General features: G+C 40.1%; 1 protein-coding gene across 1 annotated transcript in view; it reads right to left on the bottom strand.

The window, feature by feature from the left end:
- cpne2 (copine II) overlaps positions 1 to 16,496 on the bottom strand; it is a gene marked incomplete at its 5' end in the record, with an annotated part of 45,165 nt that overhangs the window by 13,540 nt on the left and 15,129 nt on the right. The window contains 3 exons of the mRNA XM_080504419.1: positions 278 to 329; positions 891 to 945; positions 3,624 to 3,757. Of these exons, the coding sequence (XP_080360545.1) occupies positions 278 to 329; positions 891 to 945; positions 3,624 to 3,757 (241 nt within the window). The remainder of the gene's footprint in view (positions 1 to 277; positions 330 to 890; positions 946 to 3,623; positions 3,758 to 16,496) is intronic.

The raw sequence follows: 16,496 nt of genomic DNA, 5'->3' as shown, positions 1-16,496 counted from the left end.
TTACAATAATGAAAAAAAGCACCAAAAAACCCCCCATGAAAATGCAAATTCACCGACTTTTCCTCCAAAGCTTAGTTTCAGTTTTTGGAGAGCAAACAAATCATATTTCCCTAACAAACTCCTGTTTTTCTTATTATGTCACTACATGTTTCCTTACGTGATTCAATGTTAGAAAATTAACTCATTTGTATCTTTTTATTTTAGATTAGTCTGCTGATATAGAATATCTCCACTGGCCTCTCGTGGTAACTATGGTGACAAGTGTAACCACACTCACCTGAACAGAAGGGGTTGGTGGGGTTGAAGTTGATGGCGAATTCGTGTGACACCTGAGGACACACACACACACACACACACACACACACACACACACACACACACACACACACACACACACAATGCTCTTCAATTTTCACACTATCAAACCGTGTTCAGAAATGTCGTCAATTGCTACCACACCTTCTCCGTCCCTCCCTCCCTCTCTTTTTCTCTCTCTCTCTGTCTCTCTCTCTCTCTCCATCGCTACCATTCCCTCTCTTTGTCCTTTTCATCAGCTCACTGCCATGGCAACACAGATGGGTTGACAGTTGCATAATCATCTGAATATGCATGTGTAATGCTTACAGTTTTATCTGTGTGTGTGTGTGTGTGTGTGTGTGTGTGTGTGTGTGTGTGTGTGTGTGTGTGTGTGTGTGTGTGTGTGTGTGTGTGTGTGTGTGTAAAATGTACGAATAATTCTGCTGTAAATGTGCAGATAAAATCCCACCTTTTTCTCTTTTTGAGAAAACACACGCATGCACGCACGCACGCACGCACACACACACACATGCACACACACACACACACACACACACACACCCTAAGAACAAACACAATCAACAAACACATACCTTCCAGTCTGGTGGGAGTTGTGCTCCAAATCCCAGAGCAGGAAACATTTTGTCACTGAGGAGGAAACCATAACAACAGATTTGGACAGTAGTTAAATTTTTTCCCCCATACAAATTCAACAAGCTGGATGTAGACAACAGAAGAAATCCTGTTACCTTGTTCACATAGAAACACATTCAGAGACAGAGACAGAAAACCAAAAAGGGAGGTGACTGGCAGAAAATTGAAGCAGCATTGTGAAATAGATTTGCTGTCAGAAAGCAATAACATTAAAACAACAATTATAAAATCTACTTAATACATTTAGTACAATACAAAATGGAATTACAATAGGAAACAATCAGTAGAGCTGTGTAAGTAATGTAATTGAACAAATGGACATGTGATAAAAGATTAAAATATAATGAAGGCAATAGTAACAACAGTCGTGTTTGATTATAATGATCTTAGATCAGGGGCTTTGGAGCCTCATGTGGCATAACATCAGGTGTGACAACGAGTTCCCTATGCGATCCATACGGGAACCCATATCATATGCCCTGCAGAGCAGGTCATCTGTAAACTGCCACTGCGGCATCGGGCACCTGGAATTCATCGTCAAGGTCTCCTCAGGTTGTATGATGAGGGAGGCAATAGCCAGTTCTATGGCCAGCATATGCCGCAGGCCAAACTTGTCTACGTGTTGCATCGTCCGTCTGAGGTACACCTTCAAACGCCTTTGTGTCAGCCCAGCAGGTGTACAAATCCTTGACATATTCCACTGAAGGGGGAATAGCAAAAGTGTTGCGGCCAATTGGCGTTGGAAGAAAGCACTAGAGAAAAAACAGTCTTATCTGTCATATTACAGTACTGTGTTACGAGCTGAAAACGCCACTCGTGACTCCATCTCTTTTTCTTTTTCTTAATTTTACAAGCCGAGTTCAGTGTCGTGAACCAAGTTGAGTAGAGACGCCACTTGCGAATCGTAACGGGCTCAGAAACTGATCAACAAGTAGACCGCTGTAGCTTTGGATAAAAGCAATCAATGCCTCCGGAGAGAACTTACTACAAGCTGAAAGCAGCTATATAACAAAATACATGCAATAAACATAACTAAACACGGCGTCACAACGCCGGCTTAACAATCAATCTAGCTGGGTTGCGGCTATAAACAAAGTACAACAAGCCAAGAGGTTATATCTTCTTTCTTTTTAAATTGAAATCTACCGAGCACAAAGCATCGGCGAAAACAAACAATCAATGGACGCACCAGGTATTGAATATTTACCACTCGGTGGTGACAAGTCTGCAGAAATGCTGCTTGTGCAGCCCTAGGAGGGCAAGATGACTCGCAGCTCCGGCCGCAGGTCGCAGGGCTACAGGTAACAAGCAGCAAACATCTCGAAAGCAGTGGAAATCAGCAATATCATGCCAACTAACCACATATACAAACCAGCGAGCGGGAAGGTGAAAAGGGACTGAGCTTCCAGTGTCACGTGATTATATAGACTCACGTGAGCCACCGGGAGGTCACGAAGTGACTTTGTTGTCATAACATTCTCGATCTGTGTATGCACAAGGATGATCATCCAGTGCTTAAAGCACCGCCTCTGGCGGTCTGAAGGGATAAAATGGAACCTTATCTTTAGCACACAAACCAAAATAGAAAGCGTGTGTGCATCCGCGCACCTCTGCACTGCGATGCTTGAGTAGATGATGGGATCAAGACGGGTATTAGAGAACTGTTAAACCAGTTTAGTTTCCTCTGAGGTGTCACTTGTGTTTGTGGAAACGCTCTGAAATCAACACAGGTTGACCCCAACTTTGTGGTGAGAAACACAGATTACTGAGGAGTGAAAGGGACCATTTGCATCACTTTGAGGAGAAAGGGCAAAGACTTTCTTTGAAGACCCTTGTGAAGGAGGCAAGGAACAGACACTTCTTGCATAGTTTTTGCATCAATATAATAAAATATAGAGTCAGAAATTAAATAGCGTGCAAAACTACTAGTTCTGTACTCGTTACAAGTCATATATTCATATGCATTTATCACTTATCAGCAAAACAGGTGAAATATGACTGCAAATTGGGAAATGTTGCATTAGTTGAGCTTTTGCAGCAAAATGTTTCATGCAAGCACAGGGAAAACATGCGAAACACAGAAATCTCCCCAAACATGAACTCTAGCATGATAATCACTCCATCGGCCATGGCAGTGTTGTAAACATGATGAACATTTAAAAATACTTTCTATGTCGATCTTTTATTTTATTTTTTTAAAGGTTGATTGATGCTGATGTGTGTAAATATTTAAGATTTAACATTGTAATGCAATGATACAGGATTTTCAAGTTAAGGAATAAGAGTAATGGAACAAAATCAGTTGTCGCTGAGCAAGAAAGGAAAAAAAATATAATTAGATAGATAGATAGATAGATAGATAGATAGATAGATAGATAGATAGATAGATAGATAGATAGATAGATAGATAGATAGATAGATAGATAGATAGATAGATAGATAGATAGATAGATAGATAGATTGATTGATGACAGATAGATAAAGTGCAGCACAATGCAAATCAAATATTTTGCAAAGTAGCTTCAGTGAACATCGTTTCATTGTTTAGCGTAATCGTATCTGTTTGAAATAACCTGTCTTGTTTAATTTGGTGATTTCGTGTTGTGTTTGACTTTTTCCCTGAACTCATTCAAAACAAAGAAACTTTCAAGACGGCTGCTGGAAACACTCACGTGTCGTAGTCCTGTATGATCTGTCCCACTGCCAAAATGGCAGCAAGGTACTCGTTGCTGCCCAGTGGGTTGATGTAATGGAGGGAGGACGGCTCTCTTGGGTTCCCATTAGAAGCTGTGAAGTCGATCCCAACCTGGCGACATACATGGATGCATCGGATTAGAGCACATCTCAGACAGTCATGTTTCAACGATAGTGGCTGTGGATGCTGTGACTGTCAAGCAATAGACAAGTGAGAGTGGAAAAGTGTAGCCAAACAGCATGAAATACAAATGTTTTGTGTTCTATAAAAAACAACAACTTTAGAACAGATCTGAACTGAATCAAGCCAGAAAACATGACAATGTGGAAACCACACAAGCAAAAAGCTTTCATATGTGATCCAGTTCTATACTAAATCACTGACATGTGTGAAGAAGAATCCACAATTATTTAATTATTACTTTCGATGAAACCACCAAGGGTGGTCAAGGTTTGCATGTTCCCCATGAGCATGCAACACCTTTCTAATTAATCTTTCAGATGCAAAATGTATCCAGAGCCAATTACAAGAGGCCAGTGTGCAATTACTGTGGTTTTATGTGCAAAATACAGAAAAAAAACCCAACATTCTATGCATATCTGCTCCAACACTAAAAAAACAAACAAAAAAACCTCACTGGTAGTGAGTTCAAATGACATCAATTTGTATGCTTTTGTGCAGGATTTCGTTCGTTGGCTCACTCACACAGCTTGCGTTGAACATTTTCAAACTTGCTTAAAGCACACCTCAGAAACCCAGATTCCCTGAAAACAGAAACTATCTGTTTTACTGGTGCTGTTGGCTCATAGTTCAGTATGAGACATTCACTCTCTCATGGGATATTTTTACCAAACAGAGTAAAAAAAACAAAAACATTGACATTCCTATTCTTGTCTTTGGGTTTCTATACACAAGGTGAAGGAGAGGTGTGAAGGCAAAAGAAGTAGAATATTTGGGCAAGTTTTGAAAACAACATCACAAATTCAAATTGAGAAAACAACAAAAGGATATTGGATTGTCATTGGATTGCTTTTTGCAACAACAATAAGACTTTACTACCCTTTGCTTCTCAAGTCATGTATTTGTTGGTGATGCTATGACCAAACTAAACCACATCCGACTGTCTGACCCAGTATGCAACCTCATTGGTACTATGGAGATACCTTGTTGGAGATGCAGTTTTGGAAATCCACGGTTTAAATATGAAGAGACTTCAGCCATGAGTCTGAGTTCCACACATATGGAATCATATGTACTAATGCAGCAGAGTGTAAAGGATTTTCTTGTGTCCTTGTAATTCTCTTACATGTTTTTCTCGCCTTGTCTGCATCTCTGCACACTTGTTTTTGCTGTTCACCCTCTGTGTGTCTAATCGTTGGCTTTATGATATTTTCTATGCTGCACCTCAAATTTTGACTTTGCAAGTAATCATTTCGCATATTGCATTTTTCTTGCCAAATTCTAATTTATGATTTACCATGGGATCCATCACCACCACCACATGATTAAAGCAAGCAAACACGCATGAAAGTGATATTGTTTCCAAGTAATTGCTTTCGTATAAACAGGGACCAAAGTATGCAAAGTCCTCACTTGAATCCTCTTGTTTGTGTGTAATGTTATTCATTATATTATTCTTATCATTCTGAATCACCCACAAAATGCATGGAAATACAATCTATTTGTGTGAGTTTGCAGTTTTGGAGTTTCCACCCTATGCCTTATGGGAGATGCCTCCAGGTTGGAGCTGAGATACGGGAGACGCCACACCACAGATGTCATGTTGGAGATGCCAACCAGAAGTCCCATGGCATCTGGGTGGCATTCATGGTAACAAAACACGCTTTAGGCCTTGATTGATTTCATTCAGTAGAATCATATTAATGAGGGAAATGGAGAAAGCAATGTGCCACAAGCTTGTCTATCTACACTTCAAAAACCCCAAATCTGTTCTCGCGAATCTAAACGCCACCGGTTTTTAAGTTTTACAAAGATAGGTACATTTTTTTGGATTTTCCAACTCTCACAGAAGCCTACAATGCATTTGGATGACTTACACTGAATACAAATAACATCTTTGTTTACAAGAAAATTGCAACATTTCTTGGACATCTGAGAAAAAACAGAAGAGGCTGCTGCACAACTCTGCTGAAAAAAATAAAAGAAACAATGGCACCAAAACCACACGGGAATATTTTTTTTTTTAACACAGATGACCACAGGGTGAGACTGGGATGACGTACAGTATATACAAATATGAGTAGACACACAGATGCTTACAGCACATGCAGCCAACACACATACGTCAGACAAACACACACACAAAGAGACACAATCGAACATAGTATGAGATTAAGAGTGACAAGATTTCCCTCAGGCAGTGAATTTGCAGTTTGTGTGCTGACAAGAGCGCGACCCAGAATGTCCGCTTCCTCCTCTTATCAGCTGAAACACAGTCAAAATCATCTTCTTCTTTCTCGCTTTGTTTGGGGGCCACTAATACTGTTATGAAACAACAACAATGCGGTTCAATGAGGACAATGGAAAGGAGAAGGGAACAAGGAAGGAAGAAGGCAAATGTAATAAATGTGTGACTTCAAGAGGAAAAGATTGGGAAAACAAGTTTAAAAAGTAGCAGACAGAATAACTAAGAGAGAGAGAGAGAGAGAGAGAGAGAGAGAGAGAGAGAGAGAGAGAGAGAGAGAGAATAGAATGTAAAAGAGTGGCGGGCTTGGTGGACACCGAGATGCAGGGTGACAGATTTTGGGGAGCTGTGGTGTATTTTCAATATGTGTGGGCATGTGTGTTCGTCCTGAAATGGCAAACAGGGCCATGCAAAAGTTTTTGGCTGGGTTCACGCTTGAGCTGCAGCTCACTGGTGTGTATCAAGGCAGGAAGAGAAGAAAATACATTAATTTTACTCAAGTTTGATTTGCACTCATACTCACACACTTTACCAGAAGATGTCAACATTTGCATTTTGAATGTGTTTATTGCGGAAACATGCTAGAAATTGCTGTACTAGCGTTTCTGTTCTGAAGAGGCATTTTATTTTTTTAATTTATAATGGTGTGTTTGGGCAGTGACAGTGAAAACTACGAATGCCAACGCATACTCCCATTATTTTGTGAAGCTCTAACTTTTCACAGTATCGCATGTGTGAAACGACACCAATGCAAAGCATTATTCAAAGCTTAGGGGTGTCAAACAAACATATAACTTAAAAGTGAGATAAACCTAATTATACTTGGAAGGGTTATAGAATATTTTGAGACTTGTCTCTGCCAGCACTGATGAGATCGTTGAGAAATGCTTACCTCACGCAGAGATCCTGCAAAAGGACACAAGGTTTTTCCATCCGTCTTTGAAGTTGGGAGCTGGAACTTTTCACAAATCGCAGGAAAACAGACTGAAAGAGTTCCATTTTAACTGGAGCGACTCCAATCAGTAGTTTCACTTCAGACGGTAAAGTGAATCTGTGCAGTACTTTTTGCTTTCCACTCTGATGACCTTGGTCATTGAATTTTCACATCCGAGGAGCTGCAGATACAGACTGTCTTGATTAAGCTAAATTCTGCCTTGAATTGTTGCCCCCGTGTGACGTACAATGACGCGCGGTTTTGAGTCACAGCCTTTAATCAAAAGCCAGAACTGTCGGCAATGTGTCTTTCGAAAGACTGGCTGCATTTCCAGCTGGGGTTTTTTTTTCTTCAGCTTTGTGGTGTCCTCTCAACTATGACTCCTGTTAAAGATCAGTTACAAACTTCAGCGGCTTTGTTCAAAAGGTATTGTAACAATATTTTACATGTCGTTAAAACTGCATAGCATCCATGTTATTCGTCAGTTTTATTTCTTTGCTCTCAATCATCAACATTTTTTTTCCGTATTTCACATTAGAGACATAATGTCTTGACTTGAAACAGAAGAAATACTAAATGTGGACATAACATTGACATGTGACCTGGAATATTTTGACTTCAATATGGTCTCACCCTGAGACACTTTGAGTAGCTTAAACTGCTTTGACATTGAGACGAGTTATAAACTCTGATCTGAATACCAAATATTCTAGTAGCAATAGGTTTGGATTCTATTTGGAGCTGCAGCCTTACTCTCAAGTCTGCTGACCCGAGTTTGCATCCTTTGCAATCCTAAATAAAACCTCCTGTGCGCCGTCAAAACCCTGACTCGTCATCTTTGGCCCTGTCTCCCAAAACTCCACAACAATATGCACAAATGTTTTTGCACATCTGTTCGTGACAGCGGCATCAATAACATCCCATGAGGGAAACAGTCAAAATGACATCTATGTACAAATGTATGATATGCTTCTGAATATCAAGGCAAAGCACAGACATATCTAATACTGTATGTTATGATCACTATGCTTACTTCAATGGAATATTGACTGAAATTGAGTGAGTTGACTCTGAGTTATAGTGTTTTGGGGTTTTCAAGGGTTCTGACAACCATTGTCGTGTAAATGAACACCCAAAATGTAATTGAATTTTTCCATCCACATTGAAGGCTCCAGGAAGTTAATGGCATATGGTGACTCTGATTATGTTACCAGGTGCTCAATGCTAACCTCCACATTAGCAGCAAAGTGCTGTCAACAGCATTTAAAATATAGTTGTTGAAAATTGTGATTACTCAAACAGAACTGTGATTGTTCAAATTGTTCTTAAGACATGCAATATACAGATATTATAATATACAATATACAGATACAGATATTATGAGAACTAAGTTTGAAATATCTGAGCTATCTGTGACCTATGCAAAATTGTACATTTCTTTTTAATTAGAACTAAGGGCAATTCTGTTTTTATCTTTGGTTATCATTCACCTTTCTCATTGCTTTTAATCTTGCATGTTGGTTCATTTAAGATGGATTCTGTACAATTACAGCTGCCATGCTTTGCTTCTCAATAATCTGCAGCAGGCCTGGAAAACAGCTCTTTTCTTTTCATCTGAAGATGCCTGATTATATATATTGGTGAGATAGGGTGTGTTTTCTCATGTTTGGTTTCACTGTAATGTGAGCAAATTGGAAATCAAAGATAAGGTCTACAACCTATTTTAGCAGCTATCTAGGAAAACGGTCGCAAACAAATACTATAAATGATATTTTTATGACTCTAAATGTCCCTACAGGTGTGAATGTGGCATTAATTTCTTTAAACTCTCAGGAACAAACTAGCATTGATGCTCCTTTCCCCCCTCTGGTATCAATTTATTTTGTCTAGGAATTAAATAATAAAATTATGTGTATGCTTAACTGACATTTGATGGCACACGATCATCCTTAAACTAATACAACATAATTCCTTCAATAGCTTCTCCAGTGACAGACGTTATTAGTTTGATGGCTGTGAATTCGACGACAGTGGGAGATGACACCCCCGTGTTTCCAACTTATTCCTCGCCTCCTCAGGCTATTACTAATTGCAAACACACAAGCAGACTAAACACAACATGACAAATACACATTTTCAACAAGCAAGTACACTGAAACGAAGAGAAAGGTGGGGGGAGGGGGGGGGGGGGGGGGGGGTGGAGCGGCAATTTGTAACGGGATCTTTCAGAGATGTAATGTGGCAGAAAACGTCTGTGACCGCATTAAAGAGACAAATTCCGCCGCTGCCAAATTACTGTCAAATAATTGACGTGTCGACATTCACGCTGGAGTTTTCTCAGCTGTGCTCCGTCAAGTGATCGCCAATTCTTGTGCCAGGACCCCTCAGCCTCATTTGCAGCTCCACAGCCAGGGAGATACAAGGAGGAGGAGGAGGAGGAGGAGGAGGAGGAAGAGGAAGAGGACAAGGAAGAGGATAGGCTGAGGGGGATGAAAGTGTTGGCGTCTGTGTGAACATCTTCTGGAGTAGCTCGATGTCTCACTCTGAGGTGATACGGACAGTGACAACCAGAAGGCGGCATCCACTCGGGGGTGGGGTGGATGGACGTCGCCCTGTTAGTCGTGTTTGTGCACGTTTTTTTTCTACACTTTTCTTCGGGTGATGAAGAAGGTTGTCTTCAAATGTCTAAAGGAGCACGTGTGAATGAGGATGTGACTCACTGTGTAAATCACGTTGAGACTGCTAAAGCAGTTCAATATGCAATAAATGTGGAAATAAATTACAATTACACAACACATAATAAAAATGCTAACTATAATTTTTAAGTAGTGTACAATTAGTAATCAGACTGAGCTTTTTCTGTATTTACACGCTATGTTGTATGTTTATCTCATCTATTCCTGCTTAATAAGCCGTGTTTTTCCAATACAAACTCAACACTCTATCAGCGCTCATGCATTCCTACTCCATAAAGCAATTACACTGTCAGTAATATTGCACTTTGTAGTTTGTTTGTTTGATGATAATCCACCAGAAGCGTTTCTATTCCAACGAGTTCCGCCTCTTGAAAGGATTTCCAGAAAAAAATGGCAAAATGACAATGTGGTAAAACTTTAAATGGCTGAAGCTAATGATTCTTAAATCACTCTGTCCTCAAAAAACTCAGCAAATGCTGAGGTCTCGGTGAAACGTGATCAGGAAGTAAAAGTGTTCTGTAATTATGTTGTGCGAATTCAAATAAACAGGAAACAAAGAATTCCACAAAGAAGAACCAAAAAAATCCAGGCGGGAGTGATGAAAGTGGGAATAGAGATGAGAATCAAAGAAGTTGAAAACTGACAAGACTGGGTTGACACATGTACACAGACAATGAGGTACAGATGACAAAAATCAGGGGGAATCAGGGTAGGAAAGAATGTAGGGGAACACTGGAGTGAAAGAATAAGAAGAGGAGTTCCACGTGAACACAGATATGGACTGTCTATAACTCGAAACTAAAACCATAACAACATAAAACACAAGGAGCCATGAAGGGGTACATGGTACTGCTGTGACATTCCCTCCCTTCTGGTGAATTTTGAATACTTGTGATTAATGGCCACTTCACCAGCGAACAATGCAACATCTACCGAAAATACATGTATTTTTCGAAGAATAAAGTGCTTCAGCTTGAGAACTGTATACAGTTGAGCCAGTAATGTGTACAAAGGGATTTTCACTCTCTGCAGCAGAGTTACTGTGACTACAATAATGAGGCCAGGACTCATGTATACATGCAGTATGAGTCTATTTCAGAATGAAAACTGCTGCTAGGTAACCAGACAATGGTCATTTTTTCCCCAGCTCTCGACGCCTGTTCAAGCCTTGAGGTGGTGAAATGTGGCAGGATTACCTATTCTCTTCTGAAAATGTGTAATCTTGTCCAGCATGAACACGCTGGACAGGAGGAGTGCCATGCTGGAAATGTGCATCCACACCCCTCATGTCTGTTTTAAAAAACAGACAACATTCAAACAACCAGTTTGAAACAGGAGACACAAACTCCGTTTGCTTTAGAGGCCAGAAAAAGTCCAATTTGATCTTGTGAAGAGCGGTAAAAAGAAAGTATCTCTTGTCTCTCTCTTTGTTTGTCTTTATTTGAGTGCAAAGAGATATCAGACGCTTAACTAAAAAGAGAGGACAGTATTTTCAGGACTAAGTCGCATTCGCTAAATACGCACTATAAAGATGATATGGCTGCCGTGCCTTGCAGACAAATATTTATTTAAAATTCTACTGTGTAGGTTTTTCTCTCTGGCGACATTGTGCTTGTGTTATTAGTGTATAAATATTCATATTCGTGTATTAGTATTAATGTAGATTTTTGATGAAATTGATGATTACATCGCATGCTATTTTACTATCATGATTAGCCTCGGCCTCAGGGATATCGCTCTTCCAACATGTACATTTTTATAGACTCTCCACTCTCTAGAATCCATTAAAACCAGTTGTGCTCTGAATTATGTCTAAAATAAGATATAAATAGCATAATTCAGTTAGAATGAGTTTTTACAAACAGCCCTTCACCAGGAGCAGCCAGTGTCTTTATGTCGGGAGTGTGTAACATGGAAATTGCTGCTCTCTCTCCTCCAGTTCCCACAGCCCTGAGGAGAGACTTTCCCTTCCCGGAGATTAGGATTAGAGCCATACTAAGTCTGATTGAACACCGCGGAACGGCTTCCTCTGCACACGGGTGTGTTTTTCTACACAACTGCTTCTCTCTGCATGTGTATGGACGCAAAACATTGGCAAAAATAAAATAAAATAAAGAAAGAATGAAAGAAAGCAGCACATAAGAAGATGTCCTTGGTTATCGAGCGTCTGTGTGAGATTACGTACTTCTCAAGTAGTTCGTGCATGATCAAGAAGGTGTGTATGTGTGTGTTCATGTGTTCATGCACACCTATAGTATCGGTCTCGTTCAGGGGGAAGAAGTATGTGTGATAAAATGCCTGTGCGAAGAAGATACTGAGCTTGGATTTGTGTGAGTGTGTGTGTGTATGAGCAGGGCGACGTCATGCTTTGGGAGTTTGCATGTAAATTGATTGTAGTGAGTGTGTATGTGTGCACTTTGTGGCGAGAGAGTGTGAGGCGGATGTTGCATGTTTGTGCACATATGTGTGTATTTAAATGAGCTTGTAAGCTGGAGAAAAGAAGTACGTGTGTTAAGACAGTATTAGGTGTGTTGTTTGTGTGTGTGTGTGTGTGTGCATGCCTGCGTGCCTGTGTGTGTGAGTGAGAACAAGCTGCAGGTCTGTAAGAAAAGGCAAGAGCAAAAGTAAGGAGCAGTGAGGATATTTAAGAGTTACTATGATGGCTTAAAATTTCTCATTTCATCACCACTAGAACAGGCAAATGTTCCCATCACACCAAAATTTAACTCATTACAAACAAGCAAGTCTATAAATGAAGGAATTATAAAAAAACATTCACAAGAGTCTGTCAGGTCATTAACTGCAGGCTGCAATTTGTCACTGCTACAAATTGAGATATTTCTATTTTAACACAGTGTGGTGGACGTTGACTTTTTCAGAAACATCCTGAAATACACTCAGCAGAGAGACATTTCCGCGGCTGAGAGCTGCCCAACCTTTAGCTGAGGTACTCGACTGCTGGCTGATGACAGAGGGAGAGTGTTTCCTCATTCATTGCACTCATCAAGAGGAACAGGCTGGATATAGAGCATCCTAATAGCTCTAAAGAAAAAAAAACAAAAAACTTAGAAGCTTATCACAGCTGGACAAGTCAGAACACGCCCATTTTTATTTTAAAAGTTTATCAGGATCCGACCACTGCACATCATCTAAAATCGTTTTAACGTTAAAAAAAACACCACACATTAGATATTTAGGAGTATGTGAAATGCAGGGTTATTGTGAACGTGTTGAATTAGTATGTCAAGCAGGGCCAGCTGTCCAGGCCCGTCTACCTCCTAGGATTGGCAGCCGGCTGAACTCTGATGTGTTGAATGTTGACCCAGCTGAGCCATTAGGTTTCGGCAAAGTTGGTAGGAAGCAGGGTCGAGGGAACTCCAGCTGATCCGTCATGAGGAGGATCACAACATTCATCCTCCGGCCACCGGTTCAGCTCAGTGTTAACTATTGCCATATGTGTCCCCGTCTCCTCTGATGTGAACCTGGCAACCAAGCGGCTTAACAATGGACTTAATGGGGTCTCAATGAGAAACCTTTATTACGATTGCATGAAGCTGAAGCCAAACACAGCTGTCATTGAGCAAAAGGGCAGCATAACACCTCTGAAAGGTCACCAACAAAGAGAAAGAAACAACCACTCACATCCACACACATTTCAGAGCCACCAATTAACCTGACATGGATGTCTTTTTCTGAGTACCTGGAGAAATCCAATGGGAAAAAAGGAAAAACATGCAAACTTCACTCTTCCAGCTGTGAAGTGAGAATGCTGACCACTACATTACAACAAGTCACAGGCTAATCTCAGACGACATGTTCTTTTATAACAGATATTTTTAACTCATGTGCACACAGTAAGAACATGGAAACTTCACACAGAAAGGTCCCCAACATCAGGCCATGTGTATTTTATGTGACATCTTTGATTGCTCCTATTTCTCTAGCGTGTGGAGTAGCTTGCTGCCCCAGAAGACATGCAGAGCACATCCTCTGACAACGTGATCGGCTCTGCACAGCAGCAGTAATGGCAGCGAATCCATTTCTGCACGGCAACAACTGTTTTGCACTTGACCAGGACCTTGAGCCGGGAAAATGCCACGCACAATTACACCATTACCTTCTGCAGAGATGGACACATATAATGGAAGCAGGGGATGATTGTATTTTGAAAAAGGAGCCATCGTGTAAAAAAAAAATAAAAAATGAATGGCCAGATTCAATTCTCCAGCTGGCTTTGTTCAGTGTTTGTTTTACTAAAGCATTTTTACAAATCAATTATGGATCAGTTCAAGGTTTTGTTTTACAATGCTGTTATGTATTGATGAGTCGTGGTGAATAAATGCACCCAGTTTGCAATGTTCAAAGAAGGACAATAACACAGAAGCAACATGGCCGCCTCAACCGCTGTTGCTGTGTTGCTGCAGACTGAGAAAAACCAGCTTGAGGTCATACTGTACATCAATGAAAGGTTGGATGAAATGAAGCTCAGGAAAAAGAGCTGCACACACTCTCTTGTCATTTTAAAAACAGTTGCTGTAAAGTGAGCAGCATTAAGTATTCCTGAATGAAGTGGTGAGAGGGAGTTTTACCATTTGTTCCTAAGACTATGATGAAAATAACCTTTAGTGAATAGCAAGTGAGAGGTCAATCAGTGGGACATTGCCATTATATCAGTGAGAGGCATTGCTGTTTTTGGTTAAAGTGAGTTGCTATGATTTAATACATGCAGCAAACTGAACCTCAAATTATTGCTGCACTTGTCACATAGCTGCAGGAGTCCATACAGACATCTTGTGGCATGAACATCCGTATGCATTCATTTCATGCCCATTCGCACTGCATGCATGGATCCTATGAAAAATATGCACATAAGTAAAAATATTCGTCTGTCCATGCTTACCATTATCTTAATGGTAAACAAATTGAACAAAAAATTAGTCATGGACGGGTTGCAGTTTTGTGGACGAGTTGTCCGTGCACCGTTGAGAACCACATCAGTTTCCACGTGGAAAAAAATAACGATACAGTGTCTGTATTTTACACATTAAGTTTGTTATTTTGCCCAGATCAATGATCATTTCCACTAAAATATGATTGAGTCTATGGTTTAATACCTCTAATTGTCCCACCAGGACGAAAATCCATCAAAACACATTCATATTGAAAAACTGCCAGGTCTTGAAAGTTTAAACAAGCTTAAACATCCTGCTTTTTTATGGACTTGCTGTCTTGCTAAACTCAGTATGTAGTGCATTTCCACACTGTTAATTTCCCTGACGCAGCAGCAGTTGTGACCCGTGATCTGCTTGCTTTTTTCCCTGCAATTACCAAAACTCTACACTCACGCCAGCCTATTTAGTTTTTCCTTGTGCATCGCGCAGCCTTCTCTTCTGAGGTGAGGTCTAATGAGAAAATAAATCATTGAGTAGCAGAGACACACGGCGGTGTGACATGATGGCTGTTGTAATGATGGAATTAATGCCGTAGAAATGGAGGCGAGAGCGGCTGTTGCAGACTATATGTAATTTCACGCCGTCAAATAGCTTGTTTCTTAAAAAAAAAATAAAGAAAGAAGTTGTGTCTACTGGCTATTATTGTCCCTGCTGTTATTTAAATATTGTTTATATGGGAATTCAGTTCTTTTCTTCACTGTAACAAAAGTAAACATTGCAAGTAAGAGAGGTGTTTAAACCATTTTCACTATCTGATCCTGTAGTAATTAGTCTCTTGTGTAACCAAACAACTAATTTCACACCGCGGGGAACAAACAACTGTACTGGTTTCCTTTCTTTTAGAATGAATGCACCAAGTTTTGACAAATATTAACATGCAATGTGATGCACAAATGCCTTCTTCAAGAGCAAAATACAGGAGAAAAGTCACAAAATCTGTGAGAAAAGAAACAAGTAGGGTGAAAGTAAACGTTTAAGATTACGAATAGAAAATGAAAGTAGAGTGTTTTGCACCATACAATAAAACATCTGATATGTTGACTATGGTTTGTGAGATTATCCCATTATTGTACTACCATCCCGACTTGATCCGAATTTTAGCAAGATATCACTATTAGATATAAAACAATCAACCCTCACCCCAACAACTCCACTCCTGTGTGTTTGAATGAATCCAATATTTTTCTTTTGCCAATTATTTTTGTACGATAAGGTTCACAGCTGTTTACACTAAGAGATAAAGTCATGGATAAAGCAATCATCAGTTCAGGGCTACATATGGAGGCCTGTTCCAAGTCACAAAGCTGAGAAATTGTTGGAGAAATGGGGATGAACAGGAAAAAATAAGAAAAAAAATAAGTGGAGGATGTGTGTGTTTTCTCACTGCACGCACACACAGGACAATAATAAAACAGTCCCATGTGTGTGTGTGAGAGAGAGATTGCACAGGCTATTATAAAAGAGGATTTTCTCTCTCTTTCTCGCTCAGTGAGTTACACAAAAAGGTGTGACATCATCAGTGACAACAAACAAAAAAATGAACAAGAGACTAATAATAGACTGTGATGCTCCTCTTTCACTACCTGTTATTTTGCTCATGCCCCATACATTCATCTCACATTAAATTGCTTGTCCCTGCCATTTAAAGATGTCTTTTTTTGGAGGGTTGTGTTGCCACATTTCACAATACATCCTCACCTCTCCTCTCCACTCCCACCCCCCCCCCCCCTTATGCAAATTACTGCGATCCAACTGTAAACCCCCCAGGAGATGAAAACAGTAAAGTCTGAATGAGGAAAGCACATAAAAAAACATGTATTTCATTATCACCTCCTCACAGAGG

Source organism: Blennius ocellaris (genome assembly GCF_963422515.1).
Source record: "Blennius ocellaris genome assembly, chromosome: 11".
In the NCBI taxonomy this organism is placed as follows: Eukaryota; Metazoa; Chordata; class Actinopteri; order Blenniiformes; family Blenniidae; genus Blennius; species Blennius ocellaris.
The sequence above is the reverse complement of the archived record's forward strand: the minus strand, read 5'-3'. Positions and strand labels throughout refer to the sequence as shown.